Raw genomic sequence first — 19,255 nt, forward strand, 5'->3', positions numbered from 1 at the left:
TGCCCTGGCTTATTAGGGCAGAATCCGACACTTCCCTAAGACAGGCCACATCTGGGATCCTTGCTCATTCAGTTTATCCCAGAAAAGGGAAACGTGGGCTAGAACTCTATCCGGGATCTGCCTAGGGTTCCATAGCCCCAGACTTCTTGCAGCCTCGTCTGCTCCAATAGCCATAACTTCCCCAGGGACCCATCCCACATGACTGGGCTCTTTCAGCACCCCCAACCCCAAACTCCACTCATTCCCCACCAGGCCTCTGAGGGTTGGGTGAGGGGAGCCGAGGCCCTGCAAACGCTCAGGCAGGCATGTGAGAAAGCTCTTTACTGGGGGGTACAGCAAGGAGGAGCAAGGCCATCTCCCCCTACCTGCCCCCACCCCTCCTAGGGCCCTGGGGTGAGAGGGGTCACCCCCCTCCCCCCACCGGACCACCACTGTCTTTGGTACAATAAATAGAAAACAAGGGGGGAGAGGGGGCCAAGGGTTCAGTCCTTAGTGGGGAGGGTGCGCCTAAACCCCTCTCTCCTTGATCCCCTGCCCCAGGCCCCAATCAGTGCAGGCCTCACCCACCCCAGCTGGGTAGCAGCAATTCCAGTCAAGGGGAGAGATGAGGATGGGAGCCCAGGGCCCCCAAGATGGGGGGGTGGGTATGGCTTCAGGAGGGGCCCCAGGAAGGGGGCAGGGTCATGAGCTGGCTGCCGTGCTCTGGGGGACACCACGGAGGCCCAAGCGAGGCCCCAGAGTGGCAGGGTCATCCGGGGGTGGGAGGGGTGGACGACCTCCTGTCATCCGAGTCCGGAGGGCTGAGGCAGCCGGGTGCTGGGGGGCGGGTGCTGGGTGAGGTGGGGAGCAGTCCGGAGGGCCGCCCACCAAGCTCACATCCATCAGCTCCGGGGGTGGTGGAGAGGTGGGTGATGGGGGACGGCCAAGGCATCGGGGCTGGGGGGGTAACTGAGCCCCGGCCCCTGGCAGTGACGTGGCCGAGGCAGCGGCCTGATGTGTCTTGTGGGGCACATCACCCCCTGCCCAGGGGCGCAGCGGCTGAGAGGGTGGGACCTAAAGAAACAAAGGAACGGTAGATGAGCGAGACCCAGGTCCTGAAGTCCCAGTACCCACCACCCAGCCTCAAAGTTCCTAAGACCCCCATACCTGGGGGCTGTTCATCTCACAGTCAGTGATGGGGGGCCCAGGGCCCCCGCAATATCGGTTGCTATAGCGGTAGGCTCGGTTGTCATTGGAGGAGCCACTGGAACCTCCTGGAAGTGCCGGGGGAGGAGAGAAGAGACCTTTTGTGAGGAGAGGTGGTGGGTGCTTTCCGCTGGCTGACAGGTTCATGACCCAGGCCTGGGTTTGGGCTTTGGGGCCAGTGCCCATTTGCAGGCTCAAGCTTAATTTTGAGATTTGGGGTCGGAGTTCAGTTTGGGGTGTCAGAGTCAGAACCAATGTTCGAGGTCTAACCCCAGGCTCGGTCTCAAACCATCAGAGTTCCGCCCCCACCCATTTTGCAGCTCAGGTCCTAGTGGTCTCTAAGCTCTGGGTGAAGGTCCCACACGTCAGGCCACCCCTGTTCTACCCTGACTGGCCCTGGGCACCCACCAGAGCTGGAGATGGAGCTGGCGGTGCTGGAGGAGGGGCAGGTGTCGAGGGGTGCGGGCGAGGTGGAGGCACTGCTGCCTGCCGGGCCCGTGTTGGTGGCCTCATCAGCCGTGCGGCGGAAGAAGCCGTGCTGCAGAGCCCCCAGCGGGCTGATGCGGGCAGCGGGCTCATACTCCAGCATGCGCAGCACCAGGTCCTGGAAGCGGAGGTAGTCGGCGGGGCTGTGGCCCGGCTCCCCCGCCCGCCGGCCCCCGGGCCCGCCCGTCTGCACGCCCAGCACCTCCTGCAGCCGCCGTGTCCCGGGGCCCTGGTAATCCTGGCAGGGAGGGGGTGGGAGGGGGGGCAAGAGAGTGGCCGTCAGTGGGCAGGAGGGGCAGGGAGACACACACGGGGAAACAGAGGCACAAGAGAGAAAGTGGAAAGAGAGAAGCTAAGAAGAGTCGTGGGGAGGGGAGGAGAGATGGGGCGGGCGGGGGTGGAAGCAAAGACAGACAAGGGGCAGAGGAAGGAGGGGAAAGACACAGGGAGAGGAAGCAGGGAGAGAGGGAGCCCCAAGTGTGAGAGAGTGAGGGGCCACCGGGGTAGGAGGAGCGGCATGGGGCAGGGGCCGCACCTTCCTGAGTTCCTTTGTCCTTCGTAGGGTCCAGCCACCCCCAGGCAACCGCTCAAAGTACTTTCGAGCCTTGGGTGCCTGGTCCAGCATGGGGGCTGGTGGGATGCCCAGCACCTCCACAATCCGGTTCATCTGGTCCACCTGTGAGCAGGCGGGCAGTCAGAGTCATCGGGCCAGCCGGGCCTTCACCCCCTCCAGCACACCCCCTCCTGGGAGCACACCTCATTGGAGCCACTGAAGAGGGGCTCTCCGGTGTGCATCTCCACGAGGATGCAGCCCAGGGACCACATGTCGATGGCCAGGTCGTAGGGCGTGCCCAGAAGCACCTCGGGCGAGCGGTAGAAGCGGCTCTGGATGTACTGGTAGATCTGGGGGAGCAGAGAGGGCAACAGTCAGAGGTTCCAGTCTCCCTACTGGTGCCACTGGCACCCCAAAGGAACTGGGGAATCCTGCCCTCCAAACCCGGGCTGAGGGCTTCAAATCCTGACGTTTCAACACCAAGTTTCGAGGAGCTGGTACCACCACCTTCCTACATCTCTCCTCTCCTCCCCACAACTGTCCTTAGCTTCTCTCCTTCCACTTTCTCTCTTGCACCTCTGTTTCCCGGTGTGTGTCTCCCTGCCCCTCCCACCCACTGACTGCCACTCTCTTGCCCACGCCCCCCGCCAGGATTACCAGGTACCATCCTCAGGAGTCTCCATCCCAGGCCTGACCCTTGACCCTTCTCGTCACTAGTCAGAGGCTGGCAGGCTGCAAGCCCAGGCCCTTCCCACCCTCCCAGTCCAGGCCCTTCTCTAGCTACTGCCATGGTCATCCGAAGGGTCTGCTCACCTAAGCTGCCGCCCCCTCCGTGCCGGGGCCAGCAGCACAGGACAAACAACACTTAGCAAAGGGCCACCCAAGGCGCAGGGCCACCCCAGCCTGACCCCGCCCCACCTGGCAGGCTCAAAACCAGCCCTGCCTTCTCAGGCTTCAGGCCTCCCTTTCTACTAAGGACACCCTGTGACCTCTCCTTTACCCCCTTCGCCCGCTGGTCCCACCCTCCACACCTGCCGACGCCCCCACCCCACACACTGTCCCCTAGGGGCACCGTCCCTGACCATCCGCCCCTACCCCGGCCACACCCCCGCCTCCAGCTCCTTCCCGGGCCGCACCCGCTGGCCAAGCTGGCAGGAGCTGCCAAAGTCTACGATCTTGATGGCGCTGCGCTTGGGGTTGCAGAGCAGGATGTTCTCGGGCTTGAGGTCGCAGTGGATGATGCTGAGCTCGGGCGTGGCCAGGAAGAGCAGCGCCGTGCAGAGCTGCTGCGCCAGCTTCCGCGTCAGGTTCAGCGAGACGCCGCGGAAGTGCGTGTTGCGCAGGAGGTCGTACAGGTTGTAGGAAAGCAGCTCGAACACCAGGCACAGGTGGTTCCGGAACATGAAGTGCCGCTTCAGGTGCACTGCGGGCAAGGGGGCAGGGATGGGCTGACCGAGAAAGCGGCTGAGAGCGCCCCTCGGTCCGGGGCACGCGGTCAGCAGGCGAGAGGCGGCAAACAAGCCTGTCTCTGAGTCAGGAGCGCTGGGCCCACTGGAGCGTGCCCATGGGGACTGGCTGCGAGGGTGGCTGTTTTACACGGTATGTAACTTGATTCCCACTGGAACTTAATTCTCCTTTCAAATCCCTGTCAAACTCTCTGATGAAACCAAAGAGAAGGTTTCCATTAGGTGCCGCTCGGTCTTTAACACTATCGGCTACCTCCTCCGTTAATTTCATAACACCGTTTTAGCTTTTTCCGGTTTATTTTTGCGGCAAGGGGCATCTTTTCCATTTACGGTCAGGATGCAAATGTTCCTTTTAAGAGAAACACACTCTTTAAATCCACTTGCTTTTTCTAAGAGGGATCAGTGCAGAGAGAAAGACTGCCGTGCATGTTAAGAGTGAAGGCTCTGGAATCCACTGCTGGCCATATTCAGCGAGCTCCTATGAACCCGAAACCTGCAACCTCGTGCAGCGCCCGGAGGCCTGGGGCATCCCCTTCAGGCCGTGGGCCACACCCCCTCCGCCCTGAATGAGGATTAAGTCAGTCCATTTCTGTAAAGTGCGTACAAGAGAGCTGGCCAGCTCCACACACTCTGACCAGCCTGTCACATGACTAGGACAGCCGTCACGGGAGCGGCAGGAGAGCCGCTGATGTTGGGCAAGCACAGACCTAGCCAGCGGCGCCCATGCCGAGGGAGCCCGGCCCCCACCCTCACCTATGTAGTACTTCATCTCTGTGTCGTGCTGGTTCATGAGCTCCAACAGCCGCAGCTCGATCTGCGCCTGGTTCAGGAAGGCCTTCTTGTTTTTGATGATCTTGATGGCCACCAGCTCCTGGGTCTGGTGATCGTAGGCTTTCACCACCTGTAGGACACGGCCGTGAGGGGAGGGGTGAAGGGCCAGGCACCACTCCTCTCCCTCAGCCCAGCACCACGGTGCGCTGGCTGGGGTGGGCCATGGTGGCGCCGCCGGACACAAATGCCCACGGCTGCCGCGGGCAGAAGGCTCCTTATTTGCACGATTGTGCAGAAAAGGGACCAAGGCACAGAGGAGCCCCGCAGCTCCAGTCACTGGCCCACTGTGGGCTCTGTGGGGCCCTGCCAGGAGGCACCCATGCCCCCAGCCCTGGACGGGGTCGGGGCCCGCACCTGGCCAAAGGAGCCCTTGCCAATGAGGGAGTCGATCTCGTAGCGCTCCAGCCAGCGCTCGCCACTGCGCACGATGTAGTCGTGGTTGTCGTCGTCGTAGCCGTGGTTCAGCACCTTCTTCTCCTTCTTGGTGCTCGCGTCCTGCGGAGGCGCCGGCTGGGCCCGCCGCTTCTTCTTCGCATAGTACACCTGCCCGGTGGCAAACAGGGCTGGTGAGTGGCCGGGGGCAGCCTGCACCCCTCAGCAACCAGCTTGGGTCCCCTGCACCCTGCCCACCTCATTGATGTGCTTGTAGGTTTTGATGAGGTCCACGGAGAGCTTGCGCAGGGGGGCTGAGGTGGCATCCCGGAAGGCCAAGGGCAGCCTCCGTGGCAGCAGCCGCACATCAGGCAGCACCTGCAGGGCGGAGGTGGGGGATGGGGGAGTGGGCACTGAGGAGTGGCTCTCCCCTCCAACACCAGGAGGAAGAAGCATTACAGCAACTGGCTCATCGTCACCGCATATTTATTTGGTCACTGTCTGGTCCCCCTAGTTGGACAGGAAGGCCCCAAGGGGCTGTGCCTTGCTCTTGCCATAGTCTCAGCGCCTGCAATGGCGCCTGGTGCATAATGGCTGTTCCTGAGAGTCTTGCTGAATGAATGAGTAAACTATTGAGCCCTGATCTTTCTTCCTCCACCTTCACTCCTTTCTGAACCTCATATAGAAAACCTGGGCCCAGCCAATCCTTCCACTTCAGTATCCCTCTCAAGGGCTCCCCATCTTGCTTTACCCTTATGCCCTGTGGCCTTCTCAAGCTTCACCACCCCCTACCCTGAACATCTCTGTCCACTTTCATCACCCCCCAGTCTTAGATCTGGATCCAGTGCTCTGGACCTCCCTCTCCCTCTGCCTTCGAGCTCGCCATTTCAGAACCATTTACAGCCTCTACCTAATACTCCAGGCCTTGCTGCCTTCAAGACCCTTCAGGATCAACTCTTCTCCCCTCTCACTCCATCTAGACCTAATTCTTAGGGAACATTTACTGAGTGTTTACTCTGCCAGGTACCGTTCTCAGCATGTTACATGCATCTCACTAGTTCCTGTAATCCTCGCAACAACCCTGTGTGGTAGGAATCACCACTGGCCCCATTTCACAGAACAGAAAACTCAAGTGGAGAACCTAAGTGACCGAACCACTATATCAGGATTCAAAGCCAGGTTTTCCAAACCCAGACTGCCAGTAACTCCTCTATGACCTTCCATTCCCATCGGACCCTTTACCTGCCCACCCCCACAGGAGTGTGTCCCCACAACCACACTGTCTTTTGGCCCCAGGGCCCTTCTACACCCAGCCTCCCCCGACCCCAGGAAAGCAAGAGGCCAGCTGAACTCATACCTGTGCGTGCTCCTGGGGCCCCGGGAAGCCAGAGAAGGGACCATGGCCCGGTGGAACGGCCATGGTGGGCTCAGAGGGCCGCAGGGGAGTGAGGCCTGGAGCGGGAGCCCGGCCGGGGGGCGCCTTCTCGCATCCTGCACCTCGGCTGCCACCGCCGCTGAGACCTGAGAGCAGGGGGCGAGGCAGGGGAACAACATGGAAGAAAGGGGCGTGTGGGACAATGCCGGGCAGGAAGAGGTGGACATCAGAGGGCAGGACACAGAGGGAGAAGAAAAGGGCAACAGAGCAACAGGTGGCGGCGAAGAGAGGGAACGGGTGTGTGTGAGTGGGGGCTGGGGGCACAGCGGAATCCCTCAACAAATGAATTCCAAATCAATGAAGCAGGCAGCACAAAAAAGGGAACATGTGAAAAGGAAGGATCCGAATTCAGGCAGGGAGATGGGCCATGACAAGGAAGGACAAGACACCCCAGTGTGGGGAGGAAGAGCAGGACAGACAGAAACCACGGATGGCAGAGGGAGCAGGGGGCACGCTTCCTCTCCCACATCTACGCAAGCCCTCCCCAAGGTCCCATAAGATCCTGCCCTCCTGCAGTCTTCCCTGAAAAACAGGACCTCATTCCTTGTCACAAGGTCCCTCAACTTCCAGATCTACCCTTCCTAGTACATCTCCCAGCCCAGAAAACTCTAGCGCCTCCAAACCACACGGGAGTCCTTCTGATCCCTTCCCACGCATAGCAGGATTCTCTGAAGGTCTCTGAAACCACATCAGGGTCCTCGGAGACCTCCTGACCACACCAAGGTTATCTGAGAAGCCCTACATCACAGTCCTATTCCTGTGGCATTCTCCTCTGCCAGCACACACCTTTCCAGGGGCCCTTCCCTATACCATGCCAAGTTCTCTTACTTAGGTCATTTCCTCCCAAATCGGGCACCACCTCTCCAGGCAGTTCCCCCAAACCATGTCCCAGTTCCCCTATGCCACATCAGAACTGTTCCCTGTATTACTCCAAGGTCCTCCTTCCAATCAAGGTGCCCCACTCCTGAGGGGAGCAAGGGGGAGGCGTCTCTCACCTCGGTTTAAAGTGATCTTCCTTCTGTCTCCTACTCTGGACCCTATCCCCTTGCCCCTCCCCCCAGTATTCCTACCAGGACCCTTTCTCCAGTCACTCCTCACTAGACCAGGGTCACTTGCAACTGTGACCATTCCTAGAAGGCCCCCATAGCCAAACTACCCGAATACAGAGGTCTCCCCTCCCAGATTAGGTGCCACACAAAATCCTGCCCCCACAGGCCTTCGACCTCCTCAGACCCCTTTCACCTAAGCCAATTGACAACCCCCCCTTCTCTTGGTTGCTACTTGACAACCCCCTTCTCTTGGAGATCCTACCCAAACAACCCCGTCCCTGTCCCTCCCACACCAAGACCGTCTCTCCAGCCTCCAGCCCCTACCAGAGTCGGGGCTGGCGCGGGACCCACGGGGGGCTGGGGCGCGGTGGGGCCCCCAGTGGGGTGGGCGAGCGGCCAGCATGGCGGCCAAGGAACAGCCTCCTGTCCCGGCCCGGCCGGCCCGGCAAGCCCCGCGGCTGGGAGGGCGAGCAGGACAGGCCGGGTGGGTGACAAGAACAGCAGCAGCAGCAGCAGCAGCCGCCGCTGCCGCCGCCGCCGCCGGGGGCGGGGAGAGGAGAGAAGAGAGGGTCAGCCCGGGCCACGCGGGGGAGGGGGAGAGCAGGTGGACGGGGGAGGGGCGGGTTAACCCTCGCCCCTCCGGCCCCGCCCCGCGCAGCCACTCGACCCGGGGGACCCCGGCGTCCCGCCCTCCACCCTGGAGGCCCGCCCCGGCCAGGGGAGCCCTGGCGGGCGGGGCCGAACCGAGGCTGGCAGTTCGCACCTGCCATGGCAACAACCGTACCATTGGCCGCGGCGGCCAAGAGCGCAGCCAATCACGGCCCAGGGCAGCTGTTGCTAGGAGACGGCGAAGCGGCCGGCGGAGCCGAGCCTAAACAAAGGGCGGGAGCCGGCCCCGCTACCCCCTCCCAGCCCCCTCCCAAGATTGCTCCCCTGGGCTCGGCCGCTTCCAGGGATCCAACTGTGACTAGCCAGGCACCGCCTGCACCTGCCCGCCGCTCCGCCTCTCCCACCGCGGCCTCGTGCTAGGTCCCGCGGCGAAGCGGGCAGGGCGGGTCCCCCACGGCCCCCTCCCCGCGGGCGCGTGCCGTCCCGCCCGCCACCGCGTCGTTACCTGAGGGCGCGGGCAAGGGGACTCAAGCTGCTCGGGAGGCCCGAGCGCAGACCTGCCCACTGGCCGAAGGTGCCCGGCGGACGCGGCGAGCCCGGGCCCCGATTACCCAGTAATGCCACCAGCAAAATGGCGACCACAACAAACCGGCCCCCCCGGCCCAAGCTCCGCCCCCTCCCCACCCCCACGGCGCCACCTCACGTGACCCGGGGCGACACTCCGCGCCTGCGCCGAGCAGCGCTTACTGGCAGACATGCGCAGTGAGCTCCCAGCCCCGCCCAAGCGCCGACAGTGGGACGCCGCCGCCCCAGCGGGCCAAGCGCAGAGCACGCGCCTGTGGACCCGGGAGAACGCCCAGCCCACCACCGCGCGGGGCACCGAGGACGCACGCGCCCCGTTGTCAACAGAGGTCGCCAAGCAATCAGCTGTAGACGGGAGCGACGAAGGAGTCTTTTAATAGAAAAAAACACACGTGTAACGGTAGCAACACAGCCTCTCGCAATCCAGGTGGCGCTGGCTTCAGTTCTTCACCTTGGGGGGCGGCCTGTGGGGAGATGAGGGCAGTCAGAGCCTGTGTGCCAAGCAGACCCACTCCGGGTACGGGTACAGGGCCGAGCGGACCACCCGGTCCCCAGCTCACCTGTACACACCCACGACCACAGCGTGGTCCCTCTCGTATGGCTCTAGGGTCAGCTGCTCCTGGGGCTTCATGTTCTCCTGCTGCATCTTTTTCACTTCAGAGGCAAACACGGCTTCAGCTGAGGCTGTGGAGTCAATACAGTTGGCCTGCAGGAGCAAGAACTTGAAGTCAGCAGCAAGGCTTTGTCCTTTCGGGTTTGCTCTTTAAACGAGAAATACTGGCTTTGACTGGCAGCTCAGTAAAACTCAGGTTTTGGAAAGGCTTCATCAGGGAAGTTTAAATTTGGTTTCGACATGACCCCTTAAATAGAGCCTTATTTGTCTAAAAGCCAGTAGTTAAACTTTACAGTCAAAGTTTTTTTCCGTGATCCTATGTTTTCTCCTTTAATAGCAGTGCAGCTAAGAACATCCACATAAATGTAGCGACAGGGTAACCATGGAGAATCCAATGAAGGGTACAGGGAGAGTTCTCTGTACTTCAAAATAAAATGCGTTTTAAAATCCACCATGCATTTATACCAGACTGTTCTAAACACAGATATAAATCAAAATTTAAAATTATATATATAGAAATTCACATAATCTTTACATCAACACTAGGAGACAGTGTTTCTATTTGACCAGTGAGGAAACAGGGACACAGGTTTAACAACCTGCTCAAAGCCACCCTGCCAGCTGGAATTCAAGCTGCAGTAGTCAGACCCAGTGATCATGCCCTCCCCCACCACACCATTCCCCTCTGTAAACCCAAAGCTTATTTGTGCTACTTGACTGGGGTAGGAACCAGGGTAGGGCCACAGGCCATAGCTGAGTGGGGGGGTTGGAAGGAAGGGCAGATCCCTTGATGTGATTGGCTGTGTGTGACGGTTACAGAAACAAGATACTGCTGTTCCATCTCAGACTCCTCCAAGCCCCGCACCTTAATGGAAATCACAAAGTGTCCACCATTGCGTAGGAAGGTGTGGGCATTCAGGGCCACAATCCGCGTCTGGTCAGGTTGGGCCACATCAGCAAAGATCACGTCCACCATTGCTAGGGAGAAAGAAGCGGCAGTTAAAAGCTGGATCCACTGGCTCTTCCCAGCTCCTCCCATGGGGTCTGTGCCCCATCACCAGCAGGTTCCTGGCAGTCTCCCTGCCTCCAGTCTCACTTCCCCACCCACTGACCGCCTCCCTCCACAGTGCCCCCAAGATGGGTCCCAAAACCCACAGCCACACCATTCATTCACTCTTCTTGTAAACCATGGTTGCCACCTACTCTGTGGCCAGCCCCGGGCCGGGCGTGGGGGACACAGAGACGAGTCAGACCCGAACCCTGCCCTCGAGACGCTCCCGGGTCTGGGGGGGAGACAGACACGTCATCAAAAAAGTCAAGTAAAGGTAAGCACTTACAGGCAAAAGAGTCTGCAGGATTGTCAAACGAAACCAAGTTGTAGGACAAAGGGCATTGATATGAGTGATGGGGGAAAAAAAAACTTAAAAGAAAAGCCAGCAGAATGAAAAGTAATATTTTTAAGGCAGTGTAATAAAAAAAAAAATACAAAAAAAAAATGGTATAATAAAAACTGACTTTTTAAAAACTGGGACAAGCAGATACCAAATTGTTCATATTAGTTACCTCTGAGGGCGTAAGGCATTTCATTTTTACATTATGCTTTCAAATTATTTTTCACAGTCATTAATATTTTCAATGGGCCCTTCTGGGCCATGCCACATTGTTTATATGCTTTGGGGTTATGATTTTACCAGATGATGATGACAAGGGACCTCTGAAGGAGGCTTTTATACACAAGCCAAGGGCAATAGAAAAAGTACCAAGTTCTGGAGGGAGACAGGAAGTTCAGAGGTTTAGGGAAAAGGTCAGGAGATTGGAAGAGAGGAGGCTGGCCCTCTGCCTGCACTACCTCACCTGGCTTGCCCACCCTTCTCATTCCTGCAGACTCCAGAGGCCTGCTCATCCACTCCAATGCCATCCAAATCAGGGCTTTGACTGCCTGTCAGGAAACCTGTCATACCCCGCCTGCACCAATTTCCTAGACCTCTCACCGATGAGCATGCGGTATTTGTGTGGGTGCCGGGCATCTTCAATGACAGGAATAATGTTGGTCCTCTTCTTGGCCAAGTTAATGAGGTCACGGCCAGAGCGGTGGGAGAATTCAACTGCGTAGACCAGACCATCCTAAAGAGAAATCAAGTCAACAACAGTGATGATACCAACGCCTACTTTGGGTCCCCACACTGCACAAAGCATCTCTTCAACTCCCCTGATCAAAACCCTACCATTTAACAACTAGTATCACATCCATTTTACAGATGAATAAACTGAGAACCAGAGATGACACCAGCCAAAGGTTATTCGATCCCACGTTGCCTGACCTGAGAGGTCAGGCACCCCCAACCCAGGCTTAACAACAGGAAGCAAAGAGACAGAGATGAAGTCGTATTAGCCAAGAGCATGTGCAATGGGTCAGGCACTGTGGGGAGTGCTGTACAGGGATTAGCTTTGCTAGAGATTAAACTGAGGGTCAGATTAACCTACGGAAAGCCACTTCACTTAATATGCCTGCACAGAGTCCGGGGTTTGTAATCACTAAATCACATGGCCCCAGTTATGTGGATGGGTAGGAGTCAAAACTGAGAGGCAGGGGCGCCATCCAACCAGGGAGCATGCACAGCCTCACAGACATGCAGGCCTGGAGAGGGAGATCGCCCGTGTTTTTAAGGAAGCCAGAAATCTCAATCTGGGATGCATACATTTTTAAACAGGACAACCAAATCAAACAGTCTGGTATCTATACTCTCAGCTCTGTGTCCCCTAACACTGGGCATCACCCCCACATCCTCCCTACCCCAGTCAAGAACTCCAGAGTGAGGCTGAAGGAGGCTCTGGACAAGCCGGTTCAAGCTGTTCCTTTTACTCAGGCCCTTTGGGAAGGAAGGGTCTTGCGCCCAGCCACACGGTGCAGGGAAGCAGCCAGAGCCTCTGACTGCAGGCTGGCAGGAGAGGTGGCCTCCTCCGCACCCCACACTCACGAACCCTCTGCCCACCCCTCCACCCACTCACCGGGCCTACGATGTCTGAGACGTGGGAGACGGTGGTGCCTGAGGCAGCGCCGAGGTAGAGCACCTTGGCCCCGGGCTTGATGTGAATCTGGTCCACACCGCCCAGGATTGCCGCCGCCAACTTGGAGCGGAAGGGGTTCCAGGCGCGGTACTCGATCTTGTCATCTCCCTCCTGGGCCAGGAGAGATGGGGTGGGAGTCAGTGCCCAGCTCCTCTGGGAGACCCGCTGCCTCAGGGCTCCCAGAAGGGGCTCGACGTTCCACCACTGGGAAGATACGAACTTGGGCACACAGTGACACAGCGGATGCTGGGCCTGCCCTCCGGTGGGACTTGCTAACCAGGGGAGAAGGGGCCGCGCCAGACAATAAACAGACGAGATCAGACCAGAGAGTGGCAGCAGCTACACACCCATGAGACAAACATTCGCTGCGCCTGCACAATCTCTGTGCCAGTCTCTCCACCAGGCACTAGGAACACACAGTGAAGGAGACAAAGGCCCCTGCGAGCAACACGCACTGCGCAGACTGACTAATACACACAGCACAGCAGCCGGTCACCAGGGCTCAGGAGGCAAGACCAAGCCAGGAAGCTGTGAAGGTTTGGGGAACGGGGCAAGGGACGGGAGAGGAGAAAGGGTGGCCAGGGAGGAGCCCAGAGACGCTGAATCAGACCAGGAGGCGGTGAGGGGCCTTGAAGTTATTGGGGGGGGGGGGCAGCAGAAAGGCCCTGAGGCAGGAATATGCCTGGCCATGAAGAAAAGGACCTAGGGTAACAGAGCAGAGGATGGGGGTTAAGGGTGGCTTTTGAGAAAGACAAATGACAACGGACCTGCCAGGCTGGGGATGAAAACGAACTGGCCACCAGGCGGGGAGAGTGTTCCAGGCAGAGGGACCAGCCAGGAGGGCAGTGTGGCTGGAGGACATGTGGTCAGGGAGGGAGGCTGGGGAGGTGAGGTCACAGAAGGTGGCAGGAGGGGAGTGCACGATCTGACTCCTGCTTGAACGGAGCCCCTAGCTGTCAGGTGTCCGACACGTGGAGGGGCAGGGAGACCAGGCTGCTGCTCACACCACCTGCTAGGACCCAAGCGGCGGGGACAGGGCCCGGGGCTCACCGCAATGGAGACTCTCTTCTCTCCGTAGACGGATTCTCCAGGGACCAGATTCTTGGTCACGAGCGCATCTTCCTTTCCTCGGCAAATGAAGACCCCTACGTGAGGGGAGCAGCACCGGGGTGAGGACACCGGACCAGGCCAGGCCTCTCCTCCCCAACCTGGGCGGTTCCCCACCCTCCTCACTCACCCTCATGCCGATGCGGCTCCACCATCACATTCTTCCCCGACTGGTTTCCTCTTTTTCCTCCCCGACCACGACCCCGGCTGCCGCCAGACTGGAAGCCCCCACCTACAAGGCACGGCGAGAGGCGAAGACCCCACATCTTTCCCCTCCTGGTTGGGGAGCACTGCCAAAGCCTCCTCCACCACACCTCCCAAGCTCACTCACCTCGTCCTCCTCCTCCTCCTCCGCCTCCTCGACCACGGCCACGAAAGCCTCCGCCCCCACCGCGGCCTCGGCCTCCGCCGAAGCCTCCGCGGCCGCCTCCGAAGCCTCCCCGGCCTCCACCGCGGCCGCCACGGTCACCAAAGCCCCCTCGGCCCCCGAAGCCGCCCCCACGGGGGTTGAAACCTGTGGTGGAAACAGAAGACACATCAGGACGTGGAGACCTGGGAGTGAGGCTCCACCAGTGATTGCACTTGGGAGAGAAGCGGGAAACACGAGTTGGGGGGAAGCGCATCCCGGAGGGGCGCGGCTGGTGGGAGCCCGGGGCCCGGGGCAGCGTGGACAAAGAACGTGGGGAATATTCATGCTGGACGCACACAACAGACAGATGAATCTTAGACTCATAACCTTAAGTGAAAAAGCAAGTCACAGAAAACCACCAGCAATACATCCTGTCTATCAAGTCCGGCAACAACTCAAGCTAAACAGTGCTGTGCTGTGTCAGTTTGTGGTGACCTGCCTCCCAAGGGGAACAAGGCAAGGGCATGATCACGGCCAGTGCCACGACGCTGGGGAGGACGTCGGGGAGAAGAGGCTGCTGGCGAGAATCTGCTTTTCTGGCTTGCAGAGCAGATCCACACAGTCCGGCCTCTCCTCACTGCCCCTTAGGCTGAAGAAGCGTGGCCCCTGCAAGTTAGCTTGCCTGGTGGCAATAAGGTCCCCGGGGCCCCTGGAAACACCCCCCCACACCCCAGTCCTGCTGGATGTGGAAGGAAAGCCCCGGCCCCCATACAGGGGTACGTGTGTACCCTGCTAACTCCCTGCTTCCAAATTGGCAGGGGAAAAACAAGAAAAAAGAGTCTTCATGGATGGGTGACAGCAGGGTAGGGCTAATCTGAGAGAGAGAGAGAGAGAGAGAGAGAGAGAGAGAGAGATCTGAGAATTCTCCTGGGGCAGAGTCAATATTTGACTTTTCTATGTCAGTTTCAAATGCTCTGTAACACCATTCAGAAAAATCACGAGTCACAAAATCAGTGAAGGTTTAAAATACTGTCAGTTGAGAGAATGGCCCATATTAAATAAACCCAAGTGGGAATGCAACTGGTGGGAATGCAAACCGGTCCAGCCACTATGAAAAGCCGTGTGGAGGGTCCATAGGAGCCGGCGATTCCACTCCTAAGAATCTACCTGAAGGACACAGGAACAGCAATCTGAAAGGAAACCTATGACTACAGCAGCACATTTACAATAGCCAAGCTATGGAATCCACCTACGTGCCCCCGAAGAGATGAGTGGATCAAGAAGATGGGGTCTAGAGACACGATGGAATACTACTCAGCAATCAAAAAAGATAAGCGCATGCCATCCGCAGCAGCATGGTGGAGCTGGAAGGGGTTATGCTCAGTGAAATAAGTATCAGACTGGTTTCCCTTCTATGCAGAGAGAAACCATAATAAAGGGTCAGGAAAAAGACAAAACCTGCAAACTGACCATAGAGCTGAGGCATCAGGCAGGGCGGGGGAAGGAGCGGAGTGAAAACAGGGGAGGGAACACAGTGGGCTGCTTGATGTGAATCTGGTCCACACCGCCCAGGATTGCCGCCGCCAACTTGGAGCGGAAGGGGTTCCAGGCGCGGTACTCGATCTTGTCATCTCCCTCCTGGGCCAGGAGAGATGGGGTGGGAGTCAGTGCCCAGCTCCTCTGGGAGACCCGCTGCCTCAGGGCTCCCAGAAGGGGCTCGGCATTCCACCACTGGGAAGATATGAACTTGGGCACACAGTGACACAGCGGATGCTGGGCCTGCCCTCTGGTGGGACTTGCTAACCAGGGGAGAAGGGGCCGCGCCAGACAATAAACAGACGAGATCAGACCATAGAGCTGAGGCATCAGGCTGGGCGGGGGAAGGAGCGGAGTGAAAACAGGGGAGGGAACACAGTGGGCTGCTTGATGTGAATCTGGTCCACACCGCCCAGGATTGCCGCCGCCAACTTGGAGCGGAAGGGGTTCCAGGCGCGGTACTCGATCTTGTCATCTCCCTCCTGGGCCAGGAGAGATGGGGTGGGAGTCAGTGCCCAGCTCCTCTGGGAGACCCGCTGCCTCAGGGCTCCCAGAAGGGGCTCGGCATTCCACCACTGGGAAGATACGAACTTGGGCACACAGTGACACAGCGGATGCTGGGCCTGCCCTCTGGTGGGACTTGCTAACCAGGGGAGAAGGGGCCGCGCCAGACAATAAACAGACGAGATCAGACCATAGAGCTGAGGCATCAGGCTGGGCGGGGGAAGGAGCGGAGTGAAAACAGGGGAGGGAACACAGTGGGCTGCGGTCATGTTATCATGGGGGTTATGGTGGAAGATCGACCGGGACTACACCTGAGCGGAGAAATCAAACACTGTCCAAAAATCAGTAACTATGCAAGAAAGCAGTTACAAACAAAAAACCAAAATGGAAGACAAAAAAAAATTTCCCATTTGATGCTCACTATGGAGTTGTAAACTCAAACATTTGTGTAAAGGTGCACTATATTTACACACTCTTAAAGCTTCACGTCTGTACCCATGAAAATGTAAAACTTTCAGTCGCTGGTCCCAATTCCACTGTTAAGCTCCATTTCAAAACTCCTCCACAGAACAGTAATTTCCGTTTGTCTTCTACTCCCTCTACCGTCCGCCGTCCTCACAGCAGCCGCTTTCAAAGAGCACATCAGATCTCACCATTCCCCAACCCAGGTTTCCCCACTGCATTCCCATCACACTCAAAATAAAACCCAAAGTCCTCTCCCTGGTGTACGAGGCCCTCGGGCTGTGGGTCTCACCTTCGCTGAATCCAAGGACATCTGATCTAACTGTCGGAGGTGGGCGCCTGGACACGGGGGTCTTTTATTAAAGTTCCCCAGGTGACTAGGGACGTGTGGTTCAAAGCGAGACCCGCACACCATCACGCGGCTCTGGCATCCGGCGGCTTCTCCCCACTCATGGCTCCACGCAGGCCCCACGCGCCTCCTCCCCAAGAGCAAACTCAGCTCCGACTTCTAACTCTCTCACACAGGTTGTGCCCACGGCCTGACTCCTAGTACATTTGCGGGGTTCAGCCGGTCCTCAGGTCTCTGATCAAATGCTGCTTCCATAAAAGGGCCCTCTCTGGCCCTCAGACCCTCACCCCTACCCCTCTGTTTCCTGTCAATCATCTTCCCAGGCATTTTAAATGGTATTAGTGTCTATTCCTGGCAGAAAGCTCCTAATGGACGGGGATGTCAACTGTGGCGGTCACCATCGTGCCTCCAGCACCAGCACCTGGCACTAAGCCGGGGCTCAACAAACACTGAAGGGGCTGCTGGGGGCTCTTAGACACCAGGGTTCTGTGGGTGGAGAAAGCACCCTGGCAGTCCATTCAGAGAGCTGTTGCGAGTGGGTGAGGCCCGGCCTCTCCCTCCAAGCAGTTCCTACTTTCCATACACGGAGAGAGCCCGTCATTCTGGGCCAAGAGTCAGGAAGATTGCTGGGCTCCCTGAAAATCCCACCTGTAGGCCAGAGGTATGGCGGTAATGCAGCGCCTCCCCAGAGCCCGTCGAGACAAAATGACCTCACGGTGTCAAATACACGTCCTCCGCTGCCTGGCACAGTTTCAACACTATTATTCAAACTCCGGGGAATAAGTCTCCCACTCCCTGCCACTTAAGCCCAGGAACTCAACCCAAGCTCACAGAAGAGACCTGGGAAGAGTGGGTGAGGGCATGGCATGCAGGGGGCACACGGCACACATTCAGGCTCACTCACTCAAAATCTACCTTAGACCATTTTGGGTCCTGGGGCTCTTGGACAAGGTCCACAGACCCTCTGGTGTAACCCCCTCTCTTCCCAGCCTTCCCCTCTCAAAATGGCAACTCTGTCCTTCCAGTTACACTGGTCAAAACCCTTAGCTACCCTTGCCTCCTCTCTCAGCCCACATCCAAGTAGGAGGCTCTATCTTTAAAATCTATTTTCACAGGGTGAAAACTCAGCCAGGTCCCTGCTACCACCTGGTCCAAGCCACATCGTATCCAACTAGATTCCGGCAACAAACATCCCGCTGATGGACCTGCTTCCGCTCTTGCTGTTCTGAAGCCTCTTGCACACAGAAGCGAGAACTGCTTTGAAAGTGTCCATTAGACTGTCTCATGCCCCTGCTCAAAGTCTCCCCCAAGGTTTCCTCTAGAAATCAGACTACAACCCTGTTGCAGGTCCAGACAACATCCACATCTCCATATCAAAACACAATGGCGGAAGAGTCGGGAAGAAAGTGTATTTGCTATCCCGGGGGAATCAGACTGCAGGGCACTTGCAGGCATGCCAGGGTCTCAGTGGGAAAGACACACAGCCCATTAACCCCCACCCTGCCTTCACCAGGAGATCCCCAAACAGTGAAGAGAAAGGGAGCTTTGGGAGGGGGCACGGATCCGCCAACCACCCACACTGCGCTGTTTCTGCCCAGCTTTGAGATATAACTGACATAAAACACTGTGTAAGATTAAGGGGTACAGCAAGTTGATTTGACACACTTATACAATGCGAAATTAATTATCAACGTGCACAACTGCTTTCCTAATTCGATCCTACTGGATTATAACTGAAGGTGAGAAAGGAAAAGCCACTTGCCCAGGTTCCCACAGGAATTTAAGCAGCACAGCCCGGAACAACTCTGCACGGGCCCCTCCTTCCACCATGAAGTGAGATGGGATCATCAGATTCTCCCAAACAAGGAGCGAATAAAACCATTTGCCCTGGGACCAAGCTCCCTCCTCTAACCCACGCTAACCCTCTTCTGGGTTTGTCAAGTTCCACCTCCTCCGCGGGGATCCGCCCGCTAGGGAGAGTCGAGAGCGGGAAAGTGGCCCCTGAGGGTCACACACTGTCGGGGGGCACCCTCCCCACTCGGGCTGCCTCTGGACAGCCGGGTCGGGGGCCGAGGGGACGCCGGGCACGGCGGAGGCAAACGGGGGTCTCCTCGGGACCCCAAACCACGAACGGGCCACCTCCGAACTCGACTCCCGAAGCCTGGCCCGAGGCTCGGGTCAGTACCGTGACCGCCGCGCCCGACCCAACACAAATGCCCTAATGACGCCTCGATGAGACGAACCCCACTTCAGGACCCCCCAGCCCAGGCTCAAGCCTCTCGACTCCCGACCGGGCTCTCCGAAGTCAGACCCACAGCTCCGAGCACGAGCGCGGACCCGGGCTCAGGAGCGGTCCCAGGACGCGGCTGAGACCCGCTCCCCCGGCGACACCGGGACCACGACCCTCTCCCCCACCAGACGGGCTCCGGGCGCAGAAGCCCTGCTCTCGGGCCATGGCCCCGCCCCTCCAACTGCCGCGAAGCACCCCGACTCCCGCCAGGCCCCGCCGCCCGACCCCGGGCCCCCTCCCGGGCCTGCACCTGGCTTCATGGCGCGTGCGGAGCTGCGCGGCGTCCGGAACCGCACGAGTCCGGGGATGTCGCACGTGGAGAGGGGCGCAGGCGCGCGGCGACGCACGGCGCGTGACGCAAGCTCGCAGCCCCGCCCCTCGGAGCCGCGCCCCGCCCGGAGGGGGCGG

At 58.6% G+C, this 19,255-nt stretch overlaps 2 protein-coding genes across 5 annotated transcripts; both read right to left on the reverse strand.

Moving 5' to 3' along the window:
- Positions 1–313: 313 nt before the first annotated feature.
- DYRK1B (dual specificity tyrosine phosphorylation regulated kinase 1B) lies at positions 314–7,780 on the reverse strand (the record flags this gene model as incomplete). Of its 4 annotated transcripts, XM_084257706.1 has the most annotated exons (12): positions 314–1,053; positions 1,147–1,253; positions 1,594–1,909; positions 2,207–2,347; positions 2,428–2,574; positions 3,361–3,647; positions 4,444–4,591; positions 4,876–5,064; positions 5,152–5,271; positions 6,251–6,414; positions 7,399–7,458; positions 7,702–7,780. In XM_084257706.1, 12 exons carry the CDS (start codon positions 7,778–7,780, stop codon positions 682–684), a joined length of 2,130 nt encoding a protein of 709 aa, XP_084113832.1. In that variant the 3' UTR covers positions 314–681. The 4 variants fall into 4 exon arrangements, with proteins under 4 accessions (XP_084113832.1, XP_084113833.1, XP_084113831.1 ...); XM_084257707.1 differs by lacking the exon at positions 7,399–7,458; XM_084257705.1 differs by lacking the exons at positions 7,399–7,458; positions 7,702–7,780 and having other exon boundaries at positions 1,594–1,789; positions 1,874–1,909; positions 6,251–6,328.
- Positions 7,781–8,925: 1,145 nt separating this feature from the next.
- FBL (fibrillarin) lies at positions 8,926–16,623 on the reverse strand (the record flags this gene model as incomplete). Its single annotated transcript, XM_084256915.1, has 11 exons — positions 8,926–9,032; positions 9,129–9,274; positions 10,047–10,159; positions 11,173–11,305; positions 12,191–12,361; positions 13,301–13,395; positions 13,488–13,589; positions 13,689–13,871; positions 15,272–15,344; positions 15,620–15,724; positions 16,501–16,623. 11 exons carry the CDS (start codon positions 16,621–16,623, stop codon positions 9,008–9,010), a joined length of 1,269 nt encoding a protein of 422 aa, XP_084113041.1. The 3' UTR covers positions 8,926–9,007.
- Between the last annotated feature and the right edge of the window lie 2,632 nt (positions 16,624–19,255).

The sequence above is a fragment of the Talpa europaea genome (assembly GCF_964194135.1).
Source record: "Talpa europaea genome assembly, chromosome: 16".
NCBI lineage: Eukaryota > Metazoa > Chordata > Mammalia > Eulipotyphla > Talpidae > Talpa > Talpa europaea.